The sequence below is a fragment of the Exophiala xenobiotica genome, assembly GCF_000835505.1.
Source record: "Exophiala xenobiotica strain CBS 118157 unplaced genomic scaffold supercont1.1, whole genome shotgun sequence".
In the NCBI taxonomy this organism is placed as follows: domain Eukaryota; kingdom Fungi; phylum Ascomycota; class Eurotiomycetes; order Chaetothyriales; family Herpotrichiellaceae; genus Exophiala; species Exophiala xenobiotica.
The window spans coordinates 3,710,788-3,733,809 of NW_013562494.1; the positions used below are offsets into that span (position 1 = coordinate 3,710,788).

General features: G+C 52.8%; 8 protein-coding genes across 11 annotated transcripts; 1 reads left to right on the forward strand and 7 right to left on the reverse strand.

Annotated features, from left to right (window-relative positions):
- Window positions 1–585: 585 nt before the first annotated feature.
- PV05_01449 (uncharacterized protein) lies at window positions 586–2,082 on the reverse strand (the record flags this gene model as incomplete). Its single annotated transcript, XM_013466441.1, has 2 exons — window positions 1,682–2,082; window positions 586–1,626 (listed from the first exon to the last, which is right to left on the reverse strand). The coding sequence occupies exons 1-2, from the start codon at window positions 2,042–2,044 to the stop codon at window positions 586–588; spliced, it is 1,404 nt and encodes a 467-aa protein (XP_013321895.1). The 5' UTR covers window positions 2,045–2,082.
- A 170-nt stretch (window positions 2,083–2,252) lies between these two features.
- PV05_01450 lies at window positions 2,253–4,462 on the reverse strand. 2 transcript variants are annotated; one of them, XM_013466443.1, is made up of 4 exons: window positions 4,140–4,462; window positions 3,881–4,087; window positions 3,736–3,828; window positions 2,253–3,679 (listed from the first exon to the last, which is right to left on the reverse strand). In XM_013466443.1, the coding sequence occupies exons 1-4, from the start codon at window positions 4,321–4,323 to the stop codon at window positions 2,568–2,570; spliced, it is 1,596 nt and encodes a 531-aa protein (XP_013321897.1). In that variant the 5' UTR covers window positions 4,324–4,462; the 3' UTR covers window positions 2,253–2,567. The 2 variants fall into 2 exon arrangements, with proteins under 2 accessions (XP_013321897.1, XP_013321896.1); XM_013466442.1 differs by having other exon boundaries at window positions 3,736–4,087.
- Window positions 4,463–5,443: 981 nt separating this feature from the next.
- PV05_01451 lies at window positions 5,444–7,970 on the reverse strand. Of its 2 annotated transcripts, XM_013466445.1 has the most exons (4): window positions 7,557–7,970; window positions 7,475–7,493; window positions 7,050–7,390; window positions 5,444–6,986 (listed from the first exon to the last, which is right to left on the reverse strand). In XM_013466445.1, the coding sequence occupies exons 1-4, from the start codon at window positions 7,734–7,736 to the stop codon at window positions 5,676–5,678; spliced, it is 1,851 nt and encodes a 616-aa protein (XP_013321899.1). In that variant the 5' UTR covers window positions 7,737–7,970; the 3' UTR covers window positions 5,444–5,675. The 2 variants fall into 2 exon arrangements, with proteins under 2 accessions (XP_013321899.1, XP_013321898.1); XM_013466444.1 differs by having other exon boundaries at window positions 7,050–7,493.
- A 327-nt stretch (window positions 7,971–8,297) lies between these two features.
- Window positions 8,298–11,847, reverse strand: PV05_01452 (uncharacterized protein; the record flags this gene model as incomplete). The annotated part of the gene is made up of 6 exons (XM_013466446.1): window positions 8,298–10,050; window positions 10,103–10,351; window positions 10,405–10,512; window positions 10,562–11,391; window positions 11,441–11,780; window positions 11,842–11,847. The coding sequence occupies 6 exons, from the start codon at window positions 11,845–11,847 to the stop codon at window positions 8,473–8,475; spliced, it is 3,111 nt and encodes a 1,036-aa protein (XP_013321900.1). The 3' UTR covers window positions 8,298–8,472.
- Window positions 11,848–12,368: 521 nt separating this feature from the next.
- PV05_01453 (uncharacterized protein) lies at window positions 12,369–12,873 on the reverse strand. Its single transcript, XM_013466447.1, has one exon. It carries the CDS (start codon window positions 12,806–12,808, stop codon window positions 12,473–12,475), a length of 336 nt encoding a protein of 111 aa, XP_013321901.1. The 5' UTR covers window positions 12,809–12,873; the 3' UTR covers window positions 12,369–12,472.
- Window positions 12,874–17,012: 4,139 nt separating this feature from the next.
- PV05_01454 lies at window positions 17,013–19,386 on the reverse strand. 2 transcript variants are annotated; one of them, XM_013466449.1, is made up of 4 exons: window positions 18,600–19,386; window positions 18,111–18,542; window positions 17,461–18,053; window positions 17,013–17,398 (listed from the first exon to the last, which is right to left on the reverse strand). In XM_013466449.1, the coding sequence occupies exons 1-4, from the start codon at window positions 18,997–18,999 to the stop codon at window positions 17,102–17,104; spliced, it is 1,722 nt and encodes a 573-aa protein (XP_013321903.1). In that variant the 5' UTR covers window positions 19,000–19,386; the 3' UTR covers window positions 17,013–17,101. The 2 variants fall into 2 exon arrangements, with proteins under 2 accessions (XP_013321903.1, XP_013321902.1); XM_013466448.1 differs by having other exon boundaries at window positions 17,013–18,053.
- Window positions 19,387–19,816: 430 nt separating this feature from the next.
- PV05_01455 (uncharacterized protein) lies at window positions 19,817–21,383 on the forward strand. The gene is made up of 2 exons (XM_013466450.1): window positions 19,817–20,875; window positions 20,937–21,383. Exons 1-2 carry the CDS (start codon window positions 20,153–20,155, stop codon window positions 21,291–21,293), a joined length of 1,080 nt encoding a protein of 359 aa, XP_013321904.1. The 5' UTR covers window positions 19,817–20,152; the 3' UTR covers window positions 21,294–21,383.
- PV05_01456 (uncharacterized protein) lies at window positions 20,857–22,487 on the reverse strand. Its single transcript, XM_013466451.1, has one exon. The coding sequence runs from the start codon at window positions 22,255–22,257 to the stop codon at window positions 21,358–21,360; it is 900 nt and encodes a 299-aa protein (XP_013321905.1). The 5' UTR covers window positions 22,258–22,487; the 3' UTR covers window positions 20,857–21,357.
- Between the last annotated feature and the right edge of the window lie 535 nt (window positions 22,488–23,022).

Here is a 23,022-nt window from a genome sequence, read left to right on the forward strand (position 1 = left end):
ACCGTCTCCAGTTTTAAATCCTCTGCTCCTCCCCATCAAAGCAACAGTATGGAGCGATATCGTTTGCGTTCGGGAATACTCCAGGCAATATGCGCTTACTGTGGTAGAACTTCAGCAACATTCATGTCCTGCCAACGCTGACCGATGCCGGGTCGTCTTAGGTGAGACCGGCACTATCGGGCAAGCAGACTGAACGATTCACCGAGAACGAGATGATCACGTCCACTGCCTGTCGTGCTGCGCCAGGATGCAAAGCAGACAAAAACAGCCCCACCATCTTCGATCCTCGTATGTGGGGTCAAACTCCGTACCTGGTGAGTGCTCGTGGTGCTCGTACAAATTCGGATCTCGCTGTCGGCTGAGCCTTGGTGACTGGGTGGGATGCTACGGTGCACCATAGGGGCCCCAATATCGTCACGAATAGTCGTCACCTTCACCGTACACAGTCAAGAGTTCAGTATCAGTATGGAGTGTATGGAGCCGCGGCTGCATTTAACATTGCGAGTCCGGGGAAGCGAGAGAAGGACCCTGCTGCAGAGGTACACAGCCTAACTAGTGCTGTAAGTCTGGCCGAGGCTGGCCAGATCATTCGGTCTCAGTACTCGCGGTACTCGCAGTACTCATAGGTGTCCGGGCACGATCCTGCTCAGACTCTTTGTACGTATTCAGACATGTCTTCCCCTGCCGCGTCAGAGCGTCCGTCTGTCTGCCATGTCTATTAGCAAGATCTTCTTGGAAATCGTTGGTAACGAAACCGACCCTATGATGCCTTCGGACGATGGTGTCCCCGATCCGGATCACTGGCAGTTGCTCCCGGATTGCCAGAATTGTTTTGAGCTCCTCATGGAATGGATGATCCCGTGGGCACTCAAGTAACTTGGCCTTGATCAAAGAGTGCAAATCTTGTGTTCCGCCTTTGGAGACAACTTCCATGGAAGGAATATCAGTACGCAGAATTTCGTCGACAGCGTATGATTCCAATGCGTCTACCGCTTTTAACAGTCTGCTTGCTGCTGACTGACGGGAGCGTGTAATCACCTGCTTGCACTGGAACTCCAACCACCAAATCAGCGAGCAACCGAACAATACAAGACTCGTGGATAAAGCAGGACTCGCGGACGAAGCAAGAATCGCGAACGAGGCAAGAAGACTCGTGCAATCAGCGGGACTCGCAAACTGAGCAAGACCTCCAAACCAAGCAAGACTCCCTAAACAAGCAAGACTCCCTAGCCAGGCAAGACCCCCTAACCAAGCAAGACTCCCTAGCCAGGCAAGAGTCCCTAACCAAGCAGGAATCACAAAACCAGCGGCCTCCAGGACTTCCTTTGCGGCTGATCTTGTCAAGAGCATGTTGGATACCTTTCGCTTGGAATGGAATACGGCCAACCAGGCAAGCAGCAATGAACAGGTCGAAGCACTAGTCGCACGAAAAGCAAGGCTCGCAGAATCAGCGATGTTCACGTTTTCTTGTGCGGCTGATCTCGTCTGAAGCATGTTGGCTGCCCCCTCAGCAGCAGAATTGAGCCACCGTTTGGAGTTTGCCATATGAACATTCATGAAAGGAGGTGGCGAAAGCGGCGTGGACAGGGCCGCCCGGCATTCATGACTGAGGGAGCCCGACGTACTCTGCAACCCGTCAGTGAGGTCTAGGGAGGTTTCGCCATGCATTCCCCTTGCTCACATTTTGACTCCGGCAATTATCACGAAAATCTTTTTGAGACGTCCAGAGACTGATTGACAGTCCGATGTACGCTGCAACGAGCCCGGCGGCACTTACGGCAGCCGTGGCGAGTGGTATACCCCAGACCCTGAGCACGCGCAACGCGGCAGACTGCTGCCATGGATTGGCAGGGACAGATGGGTGATGATGAACTCCTGGGATTTGTTGTGCACTTGGCGGTGCAGTTTGAATCGTTGGGTGCTGCGCTGTTGTACTAGCGGAGGGCGGTGTAGGATTTGCTGGCGAGGCTGGCGACGCCGGCGAGGCTGTGGTTGACGAAGCGGCGATAGGACCAAGGGGGATGGAAGTGATTGTTGTGGGCATCTTGCCTAGGTACGATGGCCTTGATTGATGGCTCTCGGACTCTGAGCTTTGCTGATGATACTCAGGCTCTGAAGAGAAGGAATAATTCGAGACTCATTACGGAGTAGGCTAACAAGGGCTTGCTGCGCCTCAAATTAGCGAATACGAGACCCTGCACATTTCCATCTTTTCTTTGTCAATTGCTCGACGCGTTTGTGAGCCTCACGTCCACAGGCGTACCGCTGAGCAGTAGGCGACCATGAACAAGTTACCGGCAATAACCTGCGAATAGCAAAAGATATGTCTGAAAGCGGACGCAAAGGGGATGCTGTCGTGTGCGGAAGGCACAACGCGTTTCCTTGCAGATGCACTCTGTCAAGCGTTTATGACCGTCCAATTTTTGACTCGACTGCCTTTTCCATCTTGCTTCATCTTCATCAAACATTACTAATCCATATATACAATCAACAATCAAGCAGCCCGGCCTCCCATTCATATCCATGATCATCGCTCATCTCTCTCGGAACCACTATGACAGTACATTTCAGTAACTCCCATTCTTCAACGTCGTGAAAGGCCCAACGGTCCCCAAATCCGGAATCCGACCCAGCAGGAACTCGAGCTGCCTGTACGCCGCACTGGGCGCATACTGAGGCACCATGTGTCCCGAAAGCTGGACCGTGACCACAGTCAACCCTCTCTCCGTATGGTACGAACCCATATTACCTGCACCGGCAAGATCGCCCAATTGATTATCGTACTGGACATGATACGGCACGTAGAACTCGTCCCATTGCGCTGGGGCCACCGAGAAACCCTGAGCACCGTTGAACGTCATGTTCTGCACTGCGATCAGGGTCCCGTTGTAGATGAGCACCATGTCCAAGATGCCGTGGCCGATGATGACGCGATCGGCCTGCTCGATGACACCGGGCAAGACGCTCAATGCCGACGGCGGCGAATCATCCGTGCCATTGACAAAGACGCCATTGCTACATTCAGCCCATTCCATGAGCGGTGCATGGATGGCTTTCTGCACATCCGTCCGGTTGAAGTAGATCGACGCCCCCTCGGGCACGTAGTCGAACGAACCGGGAAAACCCAAAACGTCCCAGAGCAACGGACATGTCGTGGCGACTTGGTAGATGTCAAAACACGGGTTGATCTCGGAGATGGCGTAGAACAACGAATCGAACGTGTCGCAGCTGTCGTCACTGAGATCGACGTTCGGCGGTGTCGGTAGAGGACCCTTTGGTGGGAAGACCAGGCTCTCTTCCAAGAAGGACGTGTATCCGCAGACATCGGACATATTGTTCAATTGCTCCATATATGTGGAGTTCAAGTCGAGCAGGTTGGACCAGTAGTTCGCGAACGCCGCCGAGGGGAGTTGTTCTTGCACAACGTCGTAGCTCAAGCTGGGGTCGTAGATCATGATCGAGCTGATGTTGTAGTACTCTTTGTCATTGGCGTTGAACATAGCATCCGCAATGTACGGCACGTAGTATCCTGCGTACGACTCGCCTGCGATATACACGGTGTATCCTTGCATGGCAAAAGTCTCGACAAAGTTCTTGAAGAATCCCAGGAATTGGGCGGCGACATCGCTTTCGGAGGTTGCGGTCGGGGTGCCTTGACTAAAGCCAGTACCGACGGGTTCTGAAGTACACTATTAGCTCTTGTTTGTTGCACGCCTCCGCTGGATCACCACTCACGCTCGACCCAGACCATGTTTGTCAAATTCGTCCATGCCCAAACATTCTGGACGGGCTTGTAGGTGCCGTATTGCCATAAGAATGGGCCGTTCTCTGGAACATTTGATCAGCTTCGAGCTCGACTTCAGAACCGTTCCCTAGCTACCTTGCAGAAATCCTTCGAGAGAAGAGCAGCCAGGGCCTCCGTTCAGCCAGATCAGGATTTCATTCTTCGCAGCCGGATTTGTGGACGGGAAGAACCAGAAATAAAGCTCTGAAGCGTTTTTGGCATCTGAGATAGGCATGAGACCAGCGTACGATTCTCCCACGTCGAAGCCGACATCTGGAATTGCGCTGCCATTGACCGCGTATTCTAGCAAGGGATTAGCCACCTTCCCGCTTTTAGTTCCAGCTCATAAACGTACTCTTGGTGGCGTTGGTCAGGAATTGATGCTCTGCACGCTTTTGGAGTTGCGGCGCAGCTGGAGCCGCCCTCGGCGCAACATTCCTCTTGAGCTCTGGAAACTTCTTACCAACATGTGCACCAGTTCTGCGTGCTGTACCGAGCGACGCCAGGCCCAGAGCCAAAGTAACGAGCGAGAACTTCATGGCTGCAATAACAGACAACAATCTTCGCAGGGGAGCACAATCACCACACCGGCAGGATCACAGCAGATAAATCAATGAACAAAAAAAAGTAGGCCAACCTTCAAGCTTCGGGAAATCGCTTGATCCTGGTCTGCAAGCTTACCTCGCGATGCATGATGAACGTTGCTTCTCCACTTTGTAGTACTACATAGTAACCCGAAGAGTGAGAGAGGCAGGTGATTGAGCGATAAAGCGAGGGAAGCTGTTCGCTTGATGGATCCCAGCACGCGGCGAGGGCCGAATTGGTGTTCAGAAATGCAACGTCGAAGTTAGCTATGCAGGTGCCAGAAACAAGGCCCTGGTGACCATGACGCAGTGCAAGGTGAAGTACGCTGCTGATTCGATAACAGTCGATAGGAAACCTGGGGGAGCTTGTACCAGGATGCTTATCAGAGCTGGTGATTCGGTAAGGTGTGATCGTGTGCCTGGGTGGATGATGGCGGGCAAGATAAAGCATCCATGCTAAGACGTGTAACCCACCATGCACACTCGAGGCGCCTGGTCTTCTCCGGTTGGCCTGTGATGTATCGGCAACAGCGGGCACCAAACAGCCATCTGCTTGACCGGTCAAAGACATCAGGAAACGAGAGAATTGCATGGTCTGTGAGAGGTTCAAGTCTGGCCTGCCGAGGTGCAGATGATTTCGAGAAGAAAATCTCCAATCTCTCGACCAGTCAAGCACCGTAGCCGAAGAAGCAATGCGCAGCATAATCATCAATGGCAGGGCAAAATTGGAAACGATGGCGGATGATGGCGGCAAATCGAAAGCCCACCTCGGACTTCTGTCCTACTATGTAAGATCATGCAGGCTTCGAGAAGCTTGTCCTCAGCTTGTCCTTCGCCCCTCCAACCTAACGTTAGAGCCTACCTTAGAAATGACCACCTAACCTCTTGGGGCAGGTCACTTGGAGGGGAAACGATGACAAAGGCAGGATCAAGGAATGATGGACAGCAAAGCAGCCGAGCAGCAGACGGCGTAGGTGAAGTACATGATGATTGATAATGATTTTGTTTCGCAAAGACTCAACAAGAGGTCGTTGAAGCAAAGAACAAAAGCTTCTTCGTATTCGAGCAGCCACCAGATCATCACACGGCTCACTAGGCATTGCATTCGCGGGTGGCTTCGGCAATGGGCGCCTCAATGCTTGGTACAGTAGTGGCCCATACAGTACATCATGCACGATCATAGTACCCGATGTGGCTGCCTGAGCGTCTCACGCCTTCATCTTCACCTTATAATGCCTTAACCGACCTCATCATAGCAACATACTACATGATGCGACCACAGCCTCTTCAATGTCTGCATCTCATCTCTACGCCGGCAAGGCACACCCATCTCCTCTCAAATCACTGCCACCGCTAAAGACTGCCTGGCCCGTTTCCTCGTCGACATGCCTTCGGATGACCTGTCCTCTGCCAAACCTCCCACGCCCCCAGCCATGGATCATCTCGACATCGTGACCCATTTGTTTCAGTGCCTTCAACACTGGTTCCTCGATCCCTTCCTCAACATACACAATGTTCATCTGCTTCTCTCCTCCTTGTGGCATGCCTGCGCCGATACAGATCCTGGGCGCATCCAGTGCTTGCTGTGGATTCATCCCAAAAACCTCCATGTTCAGCAATACTTGGACATGTCCTTGAGGCTGCATAAACCCTCCCATGACACCGTAGACTGAGTGCAATTGTCTGTCAGCCTCGTCGCCATGTGTAATCAAGCCCGGTATAATAGTATGGTAAGGCCTCTTTCCACCCTGGTAAATGTTTGGATGATCGTCTGGGCCCAAGTCAAAATTCGATCCTCGGTTCTGCAACGTAAATCCACATCCCTGGGGGATAATGCACGACCCAAACCCTTCATAGTTGGAGTTGATGAAACTGCATCCATTCCCATCTTTGTCCGTCACCGCAAAATACACCGTATCACTGTGGTTCTGTGCTGGGCTGCGTGGCTTCCCACGAGCATGGTCCTCTGCCTTTTCTTTGTTGAACAACTTCGCTCGCTCAGCGAGGTATTCGCGAGAGATCAACTCCGCGGACTTCACAGGCATAAATTCTGGGTCTGTCACCCACCAGCTCGCATCGGCGAAAGCAATCCTCAATGCCTCAATGACCGCGTGTAAATAGGAGGCGCTGTTGTGATCCTCCAGGGCGAACGTCTGGATTTTCCCGGTACGCTCGAGCTCTTCCAAGATACCGAGAGCCATCAGGGCGACGATGCCCTGTCCATTCGGTGGATGCTCCCACAGCTCGACGAAATAGTCTCCAGCACCACCATCCGTCAAGCGCTGCGACCCCTTGTTCTTAACATTCTGGCCACGGAATTTTAATGAAATCGGCGCGGGCTCGTCTGGTCCACGGTTCATGTGGTCTTCCAGATCTGATAATTCCATATGCCCATCCGTCAACCGGAGCACGTCAACAATGGCGTGGGCGATTCTGCCGGCATAGAAGCCCTTCTTCCCTTCGGCCGCCAAGGTTCTGAATGTCTTTGCAAGGCACGGGTTCTGCAGAATCTCTCCAGCTCGAGGAGCCCGGACGAACTGATCTGCCCTCTTATCTCTCTTCAGCATCTCGCGAAAATTCGGCGATGCACGCTTCAAATCTGCTTCGCCGTTTTGCCACTGCAGTACAGATATCAGACTTGTTCCTAACAATCACATTCACTGCTGGATTGAGGGACTTACAAAATTGGCCGAAAGCTCACTAACAGGAAACCCTTCCTCGCCCAACTCGATCGCTGGCGTGAGGATCTGTTCCATACTCACCTTCCCACTGCCGAATTTCTCAACCGTATCGACCCAACCCGCCGCTGCACCGGGGACGGTCACGGCCAGCGCACTATGTGTCGGGATATTCCCGCTTGTCTGGCCCAGCTCTTTCCTAACCTGCTCGACGGTGGTGTTCTTGGGACTGCGCCCTGACCCATTGAGAGCATGCACCTTTTTGGTCTTCGCGTCGAAGTACAAGCAGAACATATCGCCTCCTATTCCCGTCGACGAGGGTTCGGTCATGTTCAATGCGGCGGCTGCGGCACTTCGTTAAGACTTCAGTCCCAGTAGAGGGGGGTGTGGGTGGTTGTTTGGGGGGCTTCACGAAATTCAAGACGTACCGACTGCGACAGCAGCATCCTAACAGTAGAGATTAGTCTCCATTGCTCAAGCACAGATCATATGAAATGAATGCATACATACAGCAGCATTCCCACCCATCTTCAACACCCTCTGTCCGGCCTCCGCAGCGAGCGGCTGCGTACACGCAACCATGCCCTTTGTACTGTGCACCACGCTCCTCCTGCTCGCGAACTGGACGAACGGCGGGTTGCCCGTCGGAAACACGGCCTCGGCCTTGAACTGTGTAGCTGTTGAACCCATCTCGACGGAGCTTTGGAATAACAGTGGACGACGCAATCGGGTAGATGTATGGAGGGTTGACACGGCGGACACAAAATGGCCTTATACTCTCTACTCTTGGGAACGCGTCGTTTCAGCTGTTATAAAAGAGAGCCTGGAATATTGCCACGAAATGTAAAAAGGCCAACAGTCCGAGGGAAAGGTCTCCAGAGACCCTGGTCACCCTCGTGTACGGAGTATGTACTGGGCATTTCATTTAGCCGCCTTCGTAAATAAATTTATCTAATCATGACCTCCAATGACGTGGGGGATGCGCGAGATGGGGGCATCAGAGGGGAGCTGGCCCGTCAGTCAATGCCTCGGCCTTCCCTGTGGGTGCCATGATGCTGCCTACCCTGGTCACAGCTTGTGCGTTTCTGGCAGGTCGTCAACTATCGGCCCTCACGGCGCAAGGCCGATCAGGACTTCTCCGTTGAATTTGCGGGCGTGAAGATAACCTGTCAGTGAATCTGCAAACGGAGGAAGCCAAAAAAAGAGCTATGAGCGGCAGATGCGTCAGGTTACTCGTAGTCGTACTCGATCGGCGAAAGAGACACCGTATTCCATTGGTCTCAGCTCCTAACAAATGGGTTCTTGTCAAGGCTGCTTGTCTTTCGTGCGCGGAGTGAAGCTCCTATGCTGTAGGTACTCCGTCCAGACAGGAGGGATAGGACACGCGCTCCCCTTTCCTCATAGCCTTACTTTTCTTCCCTCCTTTCTACCTATACTCAACAAGCACCTCGCTGTACGGGACGACCTTCACGTTCCCAATCAACCCGTAATCCACGACCGGTGGCGGCACGCCTCCTGCTCCTGGACTTCCAGGGCCTGTCCCGCTTGTCTTCAAATCAAACCAGATCGGTCGCATAACATTCCCTAATGGCGTCGCGACGACGGCTTCCACCGTATTCATCCCCTCGACCAGGAATGCCGTAATATCCGCTTGTGGTCTTGTAACATCCAGCGGCGGCAGCTGGTGCCCATTGACCCAGGCTCGCAATGTATGTACGATGAAGCCGAAATCAATCATGGCGCCATCGGCCGCAGATGACGAAGGGACGGGCCAAGTGAACGTCGTGTTGTAGTAACCCCTACCAGACACGTTCTGTAGACCGGGGATATCTTGCCATGATACTAAGCTAGGTAGGTGATGTGTTGTGTTATGCTTTCGTGTACCGGTGGTAAGGGACAGGTCCGATGGTGGATCCCAGTGCTCGACGATGAGTGTCCAATTCGACAGGGCAAGCGTGGATGCGCTACACGGCTGGACTGTGGTTGTCTTACCGGATGAGGTGGTATATGACTGTGGAGAAGAACCAGGACCGACTTGAAGCACTATTGTGCCGTTGGTTGGATTCGTTGTCACCTTCAGTATCCCGGACGAGACGTTGGTCAAGTGCTCGCCTTTGCGCGTGGAGTTGTTCAGCGGTTCCGGGTGAAATGCCACGATCGTCGACTCATTGCCAGCCAGTTTGAATGAGATGGTCGTCGAATTGTTGGTCTGAGTATAGGCCAAGATCGGCTCCTGAGCGCCGGTCCACGCATCGTACTCGTAAGGTGTCCCCGTCAGGTTGAATTCAATGTTGCCTTTGGTATATCCTTGGCCCGGTGGCTCTTTCATGGCATCATTGTATATGAAGAAATAGTCAACATTGGTCATTGTATCTCTTCGCCACAGCGTGAACCAGGATCCGTTGGTAGTTATCTTAGTGGTTGGTGCTATCCTCAGCGAAGCGATAGTGTGAGCCAGTGATTCATAGGAATCAGTAATGTGCACATTCCTCAGAGACGACAGTCCTTCAAGTGACTGATTCACACCGCTCAGCACACTAGCGTCGTTCGTGCCGAGGAAGGATGAAGGAATACCGCCCGAGAAGATGATAGGAAGTCCCTCACGAGCGAAGTCCACAAGCCGAGAAGCACCCTCGACAGTCAGGGAATCATTCGCTCGCACGACCATGGCTTTGAATGCTTGGGCATCGGGAGCGAGTATCCCATTCTCCACAAACGCAGAGGGGAGTTCCAGGTTATCCGGACTGACGTACTCATAGGTATATCCAGCCTCCTCAAGGTCGGTCGGCTCATAGGTTCGCAGCTGAATGTGGCCAGGATATGTTGTCATCTTCTGCCAGAAGGCAATGTCGAATTTGGGCACTCCTGTCTGGACGACGAAGTTGTTCCGAGCGACGAATTCAATCTGATCTCTGTAAAAGTCCCATCCAGGATCCCTGGGGCCATGCATATTCGAATACTGATAGTTGAAGGTGGTAAAAACAGGCCAAGTCGTGTTACCATACTGGCGGCCGTTGTCAGCAAGACATGACCAGAAAAGTGAGAGTTATACTGACATCTCCCGAATATGGAAACCCATGAAAGACAAATTGGTTCACGCCACCTGCATATGATCGCTTCACATGCCAAAGCAGCTCCGGTAGCAATTGAGCAAAGGCTTCGCCACGAACGGCGCCACATTCGGAAGAGACGATACGTCTTCGAGCGAGATTGGCAGGACCGGAGTATTGGCGATAACCATCAATGAGATCGCTGAAGTCTAAGGACTCGCATTCTGGAGCATCAACGCTTGGTATGTTTGCGAGCTAATTGAAGTCAGCACCTTCTTTGCAGTAGTCCTCGCAGGTGAGAGCCTTACCATGTCCATGGGCATGTTGTACGATATTTGAGCAGAGAATTGCAAGTCCAGGTATTGCTCTGCCCACTCGTTCAAACCCGTGAGGTACGCATGATACTGTTTTGCAAGCTTGAAAATGTTAGTTCCACGAGTCCGAATATCTCCCATGGGGACTTACTGTTTCTCGATAATCGGCCCTCCTGCTCTCGCCGCTGTCAGGAGCATCAGTGACCCACCATATCGGAGGATTAGATTCCTTCGCATGGCCATTCCGGTGGAACAGAGTAGGTAGCCATTTATTGATCGAGTAACCGTGGTCGACTTCAAACAGGCGGGAGAAGTTCTGCGTCCAGAAGACATTGGCCTCAATTTCCACGCTATCTTCCCAACCGTAGTTGCCTACGTCCATCAGCAGCTCTCTAGTTCCATTGATCAAGATATATTGCTCCCAGTACTTTGTGATTGTTTCCGCGCCGAGGGCTGAGAAGTGATCTGCCGCCCACGAACCATTCTGGACAAATGAGTGTGCTGACGTCTGTGGGCCACCCAGATCTTCTGGTCCGTCTTGTGCCCTGAAATCAGAGTGAATCAGGTACACGGCAAAAATGGTGTTGTTGATGCCGGATGCGTCAGAATCGAATGTCACGGATAAATGGCCGCTCGCGTCCACCTTCTTGGTAACGTCTGTGAGACTCGCCTCGGACAAGGTGATCTGGGTCCGGTTCATTGGTATGTCGCCTGGGAGCGCCGGATCCAGAGAAGTCAGGTACTCAGACTTGATTGCTCGGCCAGTGATCACGGCTTGCAAGGTACCAGTTCCCCAGCCTGGAAGAACACCATCAAAAGAACCTCCAGTCGGTACGGAGACGTTGAACGCTACAAGGTCCCACGAGAGCCCGTCACTCCCTTCTGGAGCTGGTACTCCTGTGCCTTGATTCGGACCGATAGCAAAGTCCATGATCAGCCCATTGTCCTTGTGAGCTTGTGCAAATGCTTGAAAGACATTATCTGCACCCAATGTCAATCTTGGTCTTTTCAGAAAAAATCTACCACCTACGCCAAGCTGGAGTCCCAAACCCATAGGTAGCCCAATCGACAGGAGCCGAGTCTCCCCTACCAGCTCCATTGCTCGGAGGTCCTCCGTAGAGATAATATCCTAGTAATTCGAGTCCAGCAGCTCCAATGTCACCAGCAGCACGCACGTCGTTGGCAACGACCTCAGGGTCAACGGACGCATCGGGGATCCAGTATCGGAATTTCGGTCGGACATTGACAGAGGGATTGCTGAAGGTACCTTTGTCGACTACAGCGTTGGTCGAAGGATCGGTGTGATTCTCTGGCAGTGCTGCAGTGATATATCCCGAGAGATGAATGGCAAGCAGGATGCCATGCAGGGCCTGTGGTCTGTCAGCAACGGTGCTCGAAATCGATGTTGTCCTGTGCAGAATGTGCCTTTACAATCATCTTGTCGCGTCACGACTCGTCAACCGCATGCGAGACAGAGGGAAGAGGCAAAGAGAAGAGCTTTGGAGTCTCGAGAGGAAGACCATCCGTACAAAGCCGGCTCATCCAGCGTGCCTTTCACTGTCTGCATCGAGGAACATGCCGGTGAAACCAGGAAAGGGCGCCGGAAGATCATCGCACCGGACGGGCAATGCCCGATCTTAGAAGGCATGAAGCTTTTCGGCATAGGGAGAAGCTCAGGACTAGTCTGGCTTGAGGAGTCTTGAGGAGTCTTGATCGTGGATGAACAGGTTGGATGATGTCGACGCGAAAGACGGACTCCGGGGGTTGCACTGGTTCACCTCCACAAAGGCGGGGGATATTGTAGGTTAGACACATTGTTCGGTGCATCGATCACCGAAGTGATAGAAAGAGGAGGAGTAGTACTCCGTAGGGCATGGTTATATCATCATTCAAATAGGATTAAATTGACCGTCAGAAGCTCATCATACTGTTGTCGTTGCCTGCCTGTGTCTGCCATACATCGTACATCGTTGATCGTTACACTGTATTATACAAGATTAAGCCACCCAGCCGAACCTCGCTCACATACCCAAGTCCTGCATACGAAATGAATGTGCCTTTCTCATACAGCCAGCCCTTGTGAGAAATCTCTTCTTGAATTCCTTTGGCCTTGTATTCCTTCCCGGTAATATCTTGTATCGTCAGCACCATGAAAATCATGCCCCAACACGTCCAATAAGAGTGCTGACCACCTTCTCAACCTTTTCAATGAGACCAATCTTCGGTTCTTGATAGTATCGTTGACTTCGTGAACTTGAATGTCTCGAAATATGCGGTCGGCTGCTCGAGTGGGCCTGTCGACGAGCACTGCCTTCACCTGCACTTTGCTTGTCATGATCTGAATCGCCATGGTGCCGGTGTTCGTGATGTTGGCTTCTTCTTGGAGGATCCGGATCATTAACTCGGATCATCCTCAGCAAAGGTCCCGTTTCACTTTCACCAGTTCCCATTCTTTTCAAGATGTGGGGGAAGCCGCCTGCCGAATTGCTGCCGCCGCTATTTGAACCCGCGAAGCTTGGTCGTCGGGGTTTTCTCCTCCAGTCGCTCACGGCGTTTATTGCAGCATCCTCCTCTCGTTCTTTGCCCTTGCTATCTTCTTCTTGCTGACGCCTCTGCTCACGCTCGATTCTCTGGCGCTCTCGTTCCTCGTGGCGCCGTCGTCTTCGCTCTTCCCTCTCAGCAGCTTCTGCGGCAGCCTTCTCGGCTTCACGACGTATTCGCTCCTCCCTTTCGGCAGCTTCTACGGCAGCCTCGTCGGCTTCTCGAGCCCGTCGCTTCTCCCGTCTTTTACGTTTTCTCTCCTTGTACTCGGCCGATTCATGTCGAGCGTGTTCTCTGTCCTTGGCTTTTGATATTTCTCTGGCAAAAGCATTATCGAACGGCCCTGCCTCGTTTCGGATCCTTTCCAGTTTTGCTTTGTGTCCATGCAGATCAATGTCTTGTGAATCGCGTCGGTGATGCCTGCGTCTATGGCTTCTGCTGGCCGAGGATAGAGCCGCGGCCGCAGCGCCTGAAACAGTTGCAGCACCAACGGTTTCAGCTTCCAGCGCTTCAGTCCCGTCTACGACGTCTTCGACTACTCTGGGAGCGTCTTCCTCCGTCGCTGGCTGCTCTGCTAGTGGAGTGTCTACGACAGGCTCTTCAACAACGGCGTCTTGCGCGGGTGCTTCTTCAGGAGGAGAATCGTTCGCTGCAGGTGCACCATCGGCTGCAGGTTCTTCATTAGCAGCTGCTTGCTCAGCAGGCTGTTCTTCCAGCGGCGCACCCTCGGCGGCAGGAGTTTCTTCAACCGCAGCGGCCTCTTCGGCTTGAGTGGTGCCCTCAGCTGCAGCGATTTCTTCCACAGCTGCATCTTCAGCTGGCGCGTCCGCAGGTGTTGCCTCTCCAGCCGGATCATCTTCAGCCGCAGCATCTCCACTGGGAGCTTCTTCGGCAGCGCCGGCTTGAGCTAGAGCTTCTTCTGTTGTTGCTGCCTCAGGTGCAGGATCGTCTGATTTGGCTTCTTCAGCTGGCTGGTCTGGGCTTGATGGTTCCCCGGCTGCTGGCTCGTCGGCAGCAGGCTCTCCAGCTGTGGGCTCTTCAGCAGCAGGCTCTCCAGCGGCAGGCTTTTCAGCGGCAGAAGCGGCGGCGGCGGCATCCTCGGATGGTGGCTCCTCGCTGGCAGAGGCTTCGGGTGTTGGCTCCTCGCCCGTAGGTGCAGGTGCTTCCTCTGGGGCTGGCGCGGCTTCCTCTGCTTCTCCACTTGTACTTTCTTGAGCAGGCTCTTCACTGGCTTCTGGCGCGGCGGTCTCGTTAGGGGTTTCTGCTGTCGTCTCTGCAGTTTCTTTGTTGGCAGCATCATCACCAGGCTCTTCCTTGGGTGAGTCTGCTTCAGTACTATTCTCGCCAGCGGCGCCACTATCCGCCCCGTCAGCGGCCTCGCCACCATCTGCGGGAGTCTCCTGATCGGCGGCCGGTTCACAAGCGGGTTCCCCGTTGTTGTTCTCGGCATCTGCTGTAGGAGGCTTTGCTTCATCTGACGTAGAAGTTTCAGCCGGAGCATCAGGAGGACTGCCCTCAGCTGTAGACTCTTCAGGCGGTGCTTCGCCGTCAGGGCTGTCCTGAGAGCTTGCGTTGGCTTCTTTCCCTTTAGCTTCTCCGTCATCTGTAGCAGCACCTTCGGCGTTCTCCGGATTCTCCTCTGGCTTTGCGTTTTCTTCTCCGGCAGTTTCGTCCGAGATGGCGTCTGGTGTGGGTTGGTTCTCCTCAGCTTCCGCGGACGCCTGCGGTGCTTCAACAGGATCGGGGTCAACACCATCCCCACCTGCCTCTTCTTTAATCTCTGAGTCTGCGTGGGCTCCTACATCTGCTTTCTCCTCTTCTTTGGTTTCTTCATTCACGTCTTCTGGCTGTTTTTCCTCTGCCGAAGGCTCTTGACTTGACGCTTCTGCCGATTTAGGTGCATCTCCATCTCCCCCGTCGGCCAAGGTCTCCTCGGAACTTTCTGTAGGCTTGTTGTCTTCTCCGACAGCTGACTCTGGTGTGTCAGGTCCAGCACCAGCATCAGACATGGCCTGTTCCAGCACCTCAGCAATTTGCTCGGGAGGCGCGTCTGCTTCTTGCATCTTCTCGACTATCTCTACCACTGTCTCTTGTTCTGATGGTTTCTCGTCACTTGCACGTTCAACCACCGGAGTTTCTGTCGTCTCATCTGCTCCCTTGTCGCCATCCCCTTTACCTGTTGGTTCTGCTTCAGCCTCAGTAGCCGTCACCTGGGGACTGTCTTCGGCACCATCGGCACCATCGGCGTTTACGTCAGCATTGCTGGGTGCGTCGTCTGCAACGGCATCCTCCTGCGATTTCTCCGCTGACACTTCAACGTTTGACTCCTCTGCCCCTAGAACTTGGTCAATGAACGCAAATATGTGATGCTTGCAATCCGGCATACCTTCATCATTCGCAGAGTCGTCGCCAATTCCTGATTCATCCACAACTGCATTTACCGTAGAACTCGTCTCGACACTAGCATCGGAAGCTACGTTGTCATCTCCAATCACTATTATTTCTACGAGACTGTTAGCGAGGCTCATTTGCATTACAGAGATAGCACATTACCTTCCATGTCTGGTGCTGCCGGTTCTGGCGACCCGGGCGCTGGCTTCTCGTCTGCCGCTGGCGATTGTGGCTGAGGGTCGACGTTCTTGAAAGGGTCGTCAGCAAAAGGATGGTCGGCAAATATTCGCTCAGATGGTATAATAGGATGAGAGGAAAATGTGAGGGTATCTCGGTCAAATGTTCTCCATTGAAACACAGGAAGCTGTGCATACTGGTATTGGTTCGGCCGAGCCATCTGAAGCTAAGTTGACTTCACCAACCCTGGGGTTGTATGAGGCCTGGTTCTTAATCTTTCTCTTCCCTTTCTTGCTTTTGCCCATGGCGGGGTGCTGGGCAGAGCTCAGGGAATTGAGGAGGTCTTGTGAATGGCCAGGTCCTCGGTGCTCCCTTGTCACACCCTTAGGCCGAGATCACGAGTGTAACGGAGGAATGGGAAAGTAGAGGTGACGTGACAGTATCTGATCGGAGGGATGCGCTTAGGGCATAAGCGGAGAGTAGCAGGAGGAACGACGCAGAATGCTCAAACGGAATGGCAATGGCTGAAAGAGTTCATCAGGAGGCGAAAATGATCGAGCAATAACCGGATCTTGAGGCGCGAACATGACTCCTTTTTGGGGAGCATCCCACTACTTCCTCCAATGGGTAGAAATGGAGGACATTGCAATTGGGCCACGTTGAAAGACGACAAGAACTTCTTGCGCGAGTTTGGCCGGAAGTCTTGACGAAAGCAATGCGGACAACATGCAGAGGTAGCGTGGCTCGAAGAGAGATAGAGACTGGATCAGAGTCAGACAACTGCAACGGCGACTGGAATAATGCAGGCTGGACGACCGCAATTGGACGAAATGTGCAGCTGTACCTCATTGATTGGGCCCCGTAGCTGGCGGAAGTGACACTCTGGTTGATGCCCAACGACAATACAACTGGTCGATCCCACGAAACATTGCAGAAAAATGACAGAATCCAAGTCCCGATATGAGGTCGCTTCGTGGGATGGCAGACAGGTGTCACTCCATTTGTCGGAAGAAATGCACTTCTGCGACAGTCGAGAGACCAGTTCGTTGTGGGACGTGGAGGAGTTCACGGACGAAGCAACAGACAGATGCACAATCCCTGCCTTGACATGAATGAGTACGAGCTAGTGCAAGTAGAAGAGGACATGTGAAGAAGCCGTTGACGACAAGAAAGATTAGAACATTGAGGATGATCGTGAGGATGAGAGGATGAGGTCGAGGATGCACGACGAAGGTCACGAAGGTCCGGGGCGAGCCGAAACAGAGAGACAGCCAGCCGAGGAATTTTCCCTGTCTTCATTCTCTTTGGTTGTCCCCTTCCGTTCGTCCTTTACTCTCGTCGCCTCATTTTGAACTACTTTTCTTTCATTTGGTGGCTGATAACGAAGATCAACTCGACACTTTTGGCATGAGGTATCCGGACTGATACTCTTCTGTCACCAGATCTTTGCCACCATCAAGAAAAGCATTCAGTTCGAGGACGGCATTACACGGGTATTTGCAGCGTCTGATACGAGGTACGTGTCAATTGTCTTCGTATGGATCTATCATATCTGGTGGGAGCCTCCGCTTCTAGATGCCGGTCAATCCAGCTCCCGATCCATTTTCTCTCGCCACCGAGGCCCAAATCGCTTCATTGCCCAGATGACCGCCGCGCTCGACAGTGTCCAAATTCCCAGAATAGTGAATAGCCAACCGTTGCCGATCGCTGATATGATTGGAGCCCCAACAACGGCACCAACACAAGAGAGAATGTTCCGGCAAAAATTGTTCAAGGCGACTCCCGATGACGATCTCCGTGGCATGAACTCAGTCAACATTGTGGTTGACATGGCAAATATTAGCATCGATCCAACCCCGTAAAAGAAGTTCGCGATCATCTGCCACACACGTGTCAGTCTGTGGTACCTGCATATGACATCGGCGCCCAAGAGTGACTCACAGGGACAACCCAAAGTACCCCTTTCTCAGCCGCCCAACCGTACCAGATTAAGGCAACGGGGTAGAGTAAGGCACCCAGCCACGCGTTCTCCCGCATACGGTCTTCCGGGTAAAAGATCAGTTTGCCTCTCTCGTCGACCCGGTTCGCCTTGAGCGCCTCTCGTTTCATGATTGCATCCATCCATCTACCTCCAAATACGCTGGCGAGGATATACCCGAGCGAGTTGGGTATGTACAACAAGCCGATGATGATGGTTGAGAAATCGTATGGCTGTCGTTCGAACGTATATTGGACACTGATATTCAAAACATAAAGCGAACCGAAGGTGATGGCCGAATAGTACACCGTCAACAACACCGGCATGAACCTGATGTACAGAATGACCCGCAGTGGGTCCACCAGCAACATCTTCACCACCTTCAGGTACATTTTGCTGCTTTGCTGTACAGCTTCTCGAGTCGAGGTTCGACTTAACGGCGGCCTGGTATTGCCACTCACGGCTGAGGCCGCATCGGTTGCAGCTTCTTCGGCAACATCTTTCGTGGCTTTGAGGGTTTCTGGAAGGCCAAAAAACACCAAGAGCCACGTCAAGACTAAGGCATCCCGTCAATGGCCTCCTCTACATCCCAAGGTACTGTGCGTCTGCTTACCTCCGTAGATGACGATTGCCCACTGAGTGGCTCGCCAATTCCAGTGCTGTCCGAGGACGCCACCCACAATGGGGGCTGCTAGTGGTCCGCAAAGAGGGCCAAGGTAGAAGATGCCCATGGCTCTTCCCCGTTCCCTCGACTCCCAAAGATCGGCAATCGTTCCAGCTCCGACAGCTTGCACAGAGGCGGCTGCACCACCCGAAAGCATACGCATGGCAACAAGCATGCCGATGGAACTGGAAACGGCGCTGAGTACGGCAAAGAGAATGAAAAGCGCAAATGACACCATGTAGACAGAGCGTCGCCCGAATGATTCGGAAAATGCAGACCACCAAAGGGGAAAGATGGCCATACTGAGCATGTACAAGGCAACAGATAAGTTGGTTGTCGTTGGAGTGGAATGCAGATCGCTCGCCACGTCTTCCAGAGTTGCTATATCAGGTGATCAGCAAGTTTGTGGTGTGTAGACAGCACAAGGGACAAGCATACGGAGAATAATGGCGCTTCCCACAGGAGCCGCCGCGGCAGCCACTGCGACAATGAAAGTTATGAACCATTTCGTGGAATCCTTGTAGTCAAAAGGTTCCGTCACCTCTGCTACTAATGCAAAGCGCGAAAAGAGACCGCGCCTTTTGGACCGAGTCACTCTAACAAGTGGGCTCTTTGGAGTTATAGTTCTTTCCAAGACATCATCCGCGATTTCGACATCCTGATGCTCTCCAATGGTAGACTGCTCTGATGGAGATACTGAATGAACGGTTTGCACCGATCGCGCATCAGACGGTATGCCATGTTCTTTCTCTGTCTCTTTTCTTACGGCTTCGGTCGAGGGCGAACCACATAGAGTATCGGCAGAATGAGGAGTCTTTTCGACGCCATCTGATGCCATAAGTAGGTTCGAAAGAGGTTCTGGTCGGAGGATGGTTTGGAGGGTGCAATTGCTCGTCTGCTGTCCAAGTCATTACTCCAACACATGTATCACTCAGTAGCTGTCCAAGAGCAGAAGTAAAAGAAGTCGAGGAAGAGGGACGATCATGACACGGTCAGCCGCATATCTTGACAGTTGCAGACTCTCTGGACACCTGGACTCCTACCGGCATGGAAGCATCGGCACAGGGCGTGAGGAGAAGGAAAACTGCAGCGGTGAAGGGCGTCCCGGTACAGGTGAGCAGCGGTACATTTGCAATTCCACCATATCTGCATTCTCCATGAAGAGGCAAGACGCCCAATTACGATGGCGAATGGTGGGGTTAAGCAACAATGAGAGAACGTAGAGACCGAGTCCGTGAAGACGATTTCGTGCCGTCTTTGCCGCAGGCCTCGAGATTATTGGATGAGAAGGGAACATGTGTTGGGGAGAAACTTTTGCTGCAACAGCGGAAATTGTCCAGGTTGTTGACGTTGCCTCGGCTAGAACTTGAGCAGAGATGGCTGTTCGCATTCCAACTGCATAGGCAGACTTCACGATTGCATGATACTCGAGGAGCTTGCAGTCGTCACGACGGTACACACAACCTGGAGATGTACATCAGCCATCGGTAGGGACCCATAAGCGGCAGGATGAAGCCTCCACAAGCCTCATTGTTGCATTGCCCGAGAGATCATCGCCTGTTATCGCCGAAGATAGGATATAGCCGCAGGCCATAACCTGTGCGTGCCTGGGCCTTGTCGTCGGCCGCCTAGGTGCTGCATCTTCGTCTTGCACAGTCGGTGTTGGGCCGGTTGGCTCGACAAGAAGAGACACAATTCGTTGCCAGTCTACTAGCCGTCTCTCATGAAGAAAATGGATATCGTTATGGAACAAGAGACGTTAGGTAGATGTGGTCGACCTCAGAATTGAAGTTGGTCGCGGCCAATCATCGATGTGAAAGAACATTTTGCGGGGGAAGAGGTCAGTGGGAAGAAAGTCACAGAAACAACAATCCTCGGGATCCGCAAACTCATTCAGCCCTTCCTTTCATTAATGATTACTTCTGTCACATTTCCCAATTTATATTTGACTGTCCGTTGGGCTTAGGTCGCTATCCTCACAAGGCATCCGGATGAGAAATCAAGTCAGGCTGAACACCAGACGCGCAACATCGTATTGTCGAGGAGTCCTGAGAAGCCACCAGCCGCTGACCTCAAGTCAGCCCGCAACTTCCCGTCTATTACGATCTCAACTTCTTGTCGAGCCCCAAGCGCGTCTCAAGATCCAGAATCATCGTCTGTCTACTGTCGTAACACCCTTCACTCGCCCAGCAATCAGAATGTCTATACCCTTAGGTGGCCGGACAGATCTCCCTGTCGAGGAAGCTCGAGCTGAATTGAAACGTCATTTTTCCGACTACCAAGGACCCAAGTATGCTGACGGTTGGGCGGACCTATGGGCAAAAGGAGAATTTCTACCATGGGACCGTGGCAATCCATCTCCGGCACTGGCAGATACTCTGATCAATCACGGCGATGTGATTGGCCACGCAATGATCGAGGAGGATGGACAGCCGCGTCGGAAACGTGCATTGGTTCCAGGTTGCGGCCGTGGTGTCGATGTCCTGCTCCTGCAGAGTTTTGGCTACGATGTCATCGGCCTCGAGTATGCCCCGGACGCCCTCAAAGCGTGTGAGGAGTACCAGAAGGAACACGCGGGTGATTACCCCGTCAGAGACGAGAAGATCGGCAAGGGAAGTGCTCGATTCTTGCAGGGTGATTTCTACATGGACGATTGGCTGGAGAAGACGGGGTTCGGCAAAGACGCAAAATTCGACTTGATCTATGATTACACTGTGAGTACGCTGCCGGTCAAAATCCTGTACGCAGATGTCTCCTGCTCACACCTGATGATAGTTCTTCTGTGCCATGCAATTGCCTATGAGACCAGCCTGGGCAAAGCGGATGGCCGAGTTGCTGCGGCCTTCGCCTCAAGCCAATCTGATATGTCTCGAATTTCCCACCAGTAAGCCTGCTATGGCGGGTGGTCCTCCTTTTGCATCTCCACCAAAAGCATACTTTGAGCACTTGAGTCATCCAGGAGAGGAAGTCAAGTATGACGCGGAGGGCAACGTCAAGATGAACCCTCTTGCGCCTTCGAGCCCCGGAGCTCTTGAAAGAGTTGGACACTGGCAACCTGCCGACACGCATAAGGTTGGCAAGGATGCTGAGGGTAAAGTGCAAGATTGGATAGCTGTCTGGAGGCATCGATGAACGCCAACATGTGTTTACAATAGCACTAGGTACTGAGTGTTGTCGCTGGCCCATTGGACAGACTTCAACTTTTGTCCACCTTTTTCAAAGCATTATAATGCTCTCCCAAGCCGAAACTGTGGCGATAGTATGCGAGCCAGACATCACTTGTGTCTGCTCCTTTCTCCGTGCCGCAACTGATCTTCTCGACTCTCCCATCGGCTTGGAGCACGTTGATATTGATGCTGTAGGCTCGTGAAATGGCTTGCAACTCTAGCTGTCCTCCCCACTCGGCTGTATCTCTGATCTTCTTCACATAGCTCTCCAGTGGTTCTTCCATGAATGCTGAAAAATCGTCTGGATGTGCTGCCATGAACTCTGCCGCAGCGTATCTGACGTTCTGATAAGGCTCTTTATTTGGCCCTGATTGTGGGACTTGCTCAGGAGACATGCTGTGTGCACATGCGGAGAAGAGGCAATGCCCATCCGGTCGAATCATGGTTTCTACCAAACCCCGAGTCTCCATCTGCTTCTTCATAGTTGATATTTCTTGGTCTCGCAGATCAGGCATGTTTTCTGCTTCCGCAGCTGCCGCCGCCACTTGAGCCTGTTGCTCGGCAGCTCTTCGTGCGAGCCTGGCTTTCTGTCGATTGGGCTTTTTCGAGCGTGATTGTTCAGCGGTGAAATCGCCATTGGCCGGTTCTGGCTGGACCTCTGCTGTTTCAGTCTCGGGCTCGTCTGTGGTCTCTTCGGCAGGCTCATCGAGCTTCAGGCCATCCACAGCCGCCGCAAGTTGGGCCTGCTTCGGCTCCAATTGATCGACTTCGGCTTGCTGCTTTTCGGCCAGTTCTCTCTCCAATCTCTCGCATTCATCATTGACACCTTTTCTTGTCTTTTTCGTGGCATTCTTCTTCTTCTGGGTGATCCTTGCTTGCAGATCTCGCTTTTCTTTGCGATGCTTCGCCAGCAGGTCTTCCATGTTCATGGACGAGAGTACCTAGATCCGTTTGTTGGATAAAGCAGTGCTCCCCACGTTTCCGGCATAATATGACGATCGAAAAGGTTAAAGTCAACAAAGAGGTCTGCTTAATAACCCTTTTCTTCACCTATTCCAATTCGAAGCAAAGAAAATACCTCCCAGATCGAAACGAGGTCAATATGCATCAATGCTGGATACTGGGCAGCCTCGTGGACCGCACGGAGCGTGTCTCAGTCACAGGTCGATTACTAGCGTGCAATAGCCTTGCAATATATTCGGCATCACAGAGTCTGCCTTGTCTATTTGATTCCTCAATTCCAACGTCAGGCACGTGCGCCTCAGCCTAACAATTGCTTGGCGCTTTAGGTGCTCCTCATTGGCTTTGGGGCTCCTGTGGCTCCTTATTGGCACCAGCACCAGTCACCAGCCCAGCCAGCCCCAGGGTACGAGTAGCCCTCGAGGCCCTTGACAAGTGCGGGCTTTATTGATGCCATGTTGCCCCTCCTGTTCCAAAACACCTGCGAAGCGCCAACACCTCCAGCGGCTACCGACACGTCTGCAATCTGAAATCACAGCTGGGCAACACCTTTCTTCTGCCCAGTATATCATCTTCTCAAGGCACGATTACTGGCTAGGTCTTACACGATATCCCTACGCTACGTCTCAAAGTGGCCCCCACCTCCGACTGCGATCGTCCGCTCGCCGTAACACAGTAGTGCCCAGCGTCAGCACCAGCCCAACTCTATCCTTCAGCCGCACATCGCACGGGTT